Genomic DNA, 4,304 nt, shown 5'->3' with positions numbered 1-4,304 from the left:
CGCGGTGCTGACAGCACTCCAAGCCGATGCAATATTCATCCTGACATTTCCCTCCGCACCAGCCCTTCCCAGCTCCAGCTCGCAGCCATCGCAGCCACCAACTGCTGTGCTGCGATGGTGAGGTGCCACGGGGCTGAGCCAACCCCCCCCCACGGCCGCCCTGAGCCCCGGGGGAAACCAAGGAGGGAGCTTTGCCTCAATTTCCCTTTAGGACCACTCCTCTCCCATTCACTGTATCCACTCCAGCTCATTTCTGGAGTGGTTTAACCAAGGGCAGGGGCTCCCAGCCCTGAGACCCAGCTTTGCTGGGAAACCTCTGTGTAGGCATGGGGTGACAAATACACAGCCAGTGACCACCATAGGATGGGGCTCTCCACCCTTCCTCCTCCTCTTCTGCCTTCATCACCCTCAGGACAGCCCTTGGCCTTGGCAAAGCTGTCCCCAGGAGCTATGACAAGGGGCTGTGCACACTGGAAATTTAATGAGCTTGCATCTAACGAATGCAATTAGTACAAATTGGTTTATTTTCATTAATGGAGTCGGGGTGGGCAGCAGCATGGAGCGCAGGAAGCAACATCTCACCTCCGCTTTCTCCAGGCGCTCAACACCTCCTGCGGCTCGGCAGATGCTGCCGGTGCTGTGGAGCTGAAGCCTTGGGAAGCGAGGATGAAACACGCCTTGGCAATGGAGGGGAGCCAGCACAGTATGGCAACGGCTGAGTGTCGCCCGGCTTGGCACGCTGAGCAGGCGAGGCATCGCAGTGGCGACGGCTGCTTCGCTCTTTCGCAGCAACTTCCATGGTTTTTGTCTTTTTAAGCTGGACACAGCAAGGGATGGGGAGCTGAGAGTTGAGCCCACCAGTGCTTTTCAGGTTTCTCTCAGTTTCTGAGCGATGGGGATTTTGAGCAAGGAGCAATGTCCCACCCTGAACAAGCCTGATCCCCCTCCACCCCGGGGCTGACTCATCCTGCGGGAACAGAAAACTGTGGTTCATCAGAGGCTGAAACCCCGAGAGGCTTCACTTTCCCTTGTGAAAAAAGCACCAAAACTCCTGTCAAATCCCTGATCCTGCTGGGAACTGGACCCGGCCAAAACCAAAATGGGACCTCCCCCCTCCCCAGGGGTCAGCACACACAGAGAGCATCACCTCCAAAGGCTTGAAACAAATCCAAAATTTTATTTCCAACGAGTACACAGACCACGTGGGATGGGGATGCGCGACATCACAACGCCGACCTTCCCGCTCCGGTTTTTGGTGACAACCGCCCCCTCCCCAGAACGCTGGCAGCAGAGGGACAGACTCACCCCCACCACCAGCAACCTTGGCAGAGAAAAAGAAAACGTCAGGAAAAGTCCTTTGCCGGTACTCCAGGTATTTTTCTTTAAAAGCCTGGGGGTTGAGTTGAATGGCGTTTGATACCACGCTGGAAATACAGCATCGGGATAGAGAGATGAATGGGGGGGAGAACAATTTGGCAGGCGATCTCTACTTGGCTAACAAAGGCGTATCTGTGTAAATATAAATACTGGGGTGAAATCCCCAGCAGCACACCAACGGCAACACCACTACCAACAGAAAATAACGACCAGCGACGTAAAACACCTTCAATGAGTAGTTTAGGCTGATTCAAAATTCCACCCCCCCCCTCCCCGTACTCTTCATGCAGCTTTATTTCTTCTTTTATTTATTAAGAATCCGAGCTGTAAAAGACTCAAGTTGTTTAAAAAAATTATTACAAACCACTTGGTGACGGCATTTGAGAAGGGTTGGGGTGCGAGCCCCGGGTCAGACCAGCTGCACTTCACTCTCCGTTACAGGAAATCAGCATTAAAAAAACAAAAAGACAATCCTGGACAGGGTATTTACATGTCTTTCTCCTAACACCGTGAGCAGAACCGACTGCAGAGCAAACCATTTCATCCGTCCTTCATCCTAAAGCTACGCAAGCTGTCCTAAAAAGATCGAAAAGGGGGGTCTGGAGGGGCTGAAAGCCCCTGCGGGAGGGCTGGGACCATTTAGGTTACTCGTGTCATATAAACGCTCCCAGACACCCCAAATGTTGAGGCCAGTGTAAGAACAAACTGGTCTTCTCTGTAGAAGACTAGAAAAAGAGTATGAAAAGGTAGAAAAAACAAAATGCACTTGTTACGGGCTAGAAAGATTTGCCGAAAAGTACCCAAAGACTATTGCCCTCTTGAATCCACAGGGATTTTTAAGCTGATACCTGATTCGGAATGACAGTTTAGCGGGGTCACTGCAGACCCCAAAAATCCTCCGTGACACCCCCCTAATTTTGTATGCAAATCCCCAAGCTGTGATTCCCAAAATCTGTGGATGAGTGGGGAAAGCCGGGAGGTTTTTAGCAGCGGAAAGGAGAGGCAAGCCACGTCCGCAAAAGTATTAACCCGAGGCGGAGCCCAAAAAAGGTGGCGTTTGTCCCCCAAAACGCTGGCGGTGGATGACTGGACCTGGGAGTAACTCCCTAGCCCGACACGGAGCTCAGGTCGTGTGTAAACAAGGAATCAGGCACCTCTGTGAAGGGGTGGCCCCACAGCCCCTCACGCTGCTCCCCTGCCCCAATACATCATGGTGGGGTGCAGCAGGAACAGGAGAGCCGGTGGGTGCAGGAAGGGGGAGAAGCATCCCAGTGCCAGGCAGCGTCCCACCATGGCACAGCATCCCACTGTGGGACAGCATCCCATCAGGGGACAGCATCCCACCACAGGGCATCATCCAACGTGGGGCATCATCCCACCATGGGACATCATCCCACCATGGGATGGCATCACATCACGGGACGGCATCCCAGCCCAGTGGGATCCCATCTCTCCAGTGGGAGGACATGCCACAAGGAAGCCAAAAGAGCAGGACCAAACGAGGAGGGCAGAGGCACAGAGGTGTAGGAGAAGAGGAAAGACCCAGACAGAAGGGGTCAACTTGGATTTTTCAGATTTCTAGCTACCCCACGACGCGCGGGGGCTGGCACCTACCCTAGCTCAGCAGGTATTTCAGGCACGTCTAAGGCTTCGCAGGAGTTGTCCTTACTTTCGGGATCACCTTGGTTTCCTCCCTACAGCTTCTCCCACCAGCACGTGGCATCAAACGCTAGGAAAGAAAAGTCTGGAGCGGATGAACAGGGATAAAACTCTCATGCACTACCACTGAAATGTCGGCACGGGAGTATGAAGCACCAACCACGACACAGGATTCACTTTGACTTGCGGAGCCGAAGCTAACCATATATAAAATGGTAGAAAATGGGGTTTGCCAGAAAAACGGAGCCACCAGCGTCCTCGCCAACCCGGGGCCACTCAACCCCTGCGCTACGCTACCGCCAGAAAGTAAAAAGCACAATGACCAAACATTGAGGAACTTCATAGTCATCTAGCCTGCTATATAGCTGACAACTTAAATAAAAAATAAGATTCCAGAAAGAAACCAACAATATCGTTCCGAGAAGGTTATACACATCCTTAGCAGTTACTTTGCTCAGCACCACTCTGGTGCTGTAAACGTAGAACAATCAATTTTGTGAGCAGAAAAGTGACACAAATTTATTCTTTACTTTTTTTTTTTTCTTTCTTTCTAGGCAACTCTACAGACTTCAGATCTTTTGCCTTGCAATGCAGATCATCTTATTCCCCCAAAGGTGGCCAGGTTCTTTAAACATGCACATCTCTGTAGCTTCCAAACCATGTATTTTATTTAATTTTTTGTTTAAATTCTGCAGACTAGCAGGTCGTCCCCGTTCCTAAAAACTCTGTGTTCAGGGTGGCCTGAGTGGCGGTCAGGCTCCTGGAGGCTTTAGAGGATCACACAGAAGAACTTCTTCTCCCTAAAGGGGTTTTCTGAGGCCGGGACGGGGGTCAATAGAGGGTCCTCCTTGGCGTGGGTTTCGCAGTACGCCATCAGGTCTGCTGCCGCTTTTGACACCTGCAACAGAGGGACCACCACATCAGAGCCAGTCTGTGCTGTGGACATCCCACCCTGAGAGGTCCCACCGGTGGGGCTGGGCTTGCAGCATCCCCAGGGTGTGCACCTTCATACCCTGGCAAAAAACCCAAGTGGTGAAGACCCTGCTGGGGCTGGTTTGTCACCTCTGGAGCTCACCCTGGCCCCAGAAGGTGAGGTTTTGCTTGCAAGCTCCCAGACTTGCCTGCAGCCAGCCCTGGAGCACCCCTGTCTCTCTGGGAGCAGCTGTTATCCAGAAGCACCTCTGTGGAGAAGACAAATCCCCAGGGATCTCTGAGTTGAAGCTCCTGAGCTTTTGTGTGCCCAGAAGCAGTCAAGAGTGGAGAAAGCA

The 4,304-nt window shown here is 52.3% G+C and overlaps 1 protein-coding gene across 1 annotated transcript in view; it reads right to left on the bottom strand.

Annotated features, from left to right (window-relative positions):
- Positions 1-3,579: 3,579 nt before the first annotated feature.
- LOC104539260 (guanine nucleotide-binding protein G(I)/G(S)/G(O) subunit gamma-2) overlaps positions 3,580-4,304 on the bottom strand; it is a 1,032-nt gene continuing 307 nt past the window's right edge. Inside the window, exon 2 of the mRNA XM_010182737.1 lies at positions 3,580-3,934. Within this exon, the coding sequence (XP_010181039.1) occupies positions 3,806-3,934 (129 nt within the window). The 3' untranslated portion in view covers positions 3,580-3,805. The remainder of the gene's footprint in view (positions 3,935-4,304) is intronic.

Source organism: Mesitornis unicolor, unplaced genomic scaffold (genome assembly GCF_000695765.1).
Source record: "Mesitornis unicolor isolate BGI_N332 unplaced genomic scaffold, ASM69576v1 scaffold8924, whole genome shotgun sequence".
NCBI lineage: Eukaryota > Metazoa > Chordata > Aves > Mesitornithiformes > Mesitornithidae > Mesitornis > Mesitornis unicolor.
This window is presented reverse-complemented; position numbering and strand designations above follow the sequence as displayed.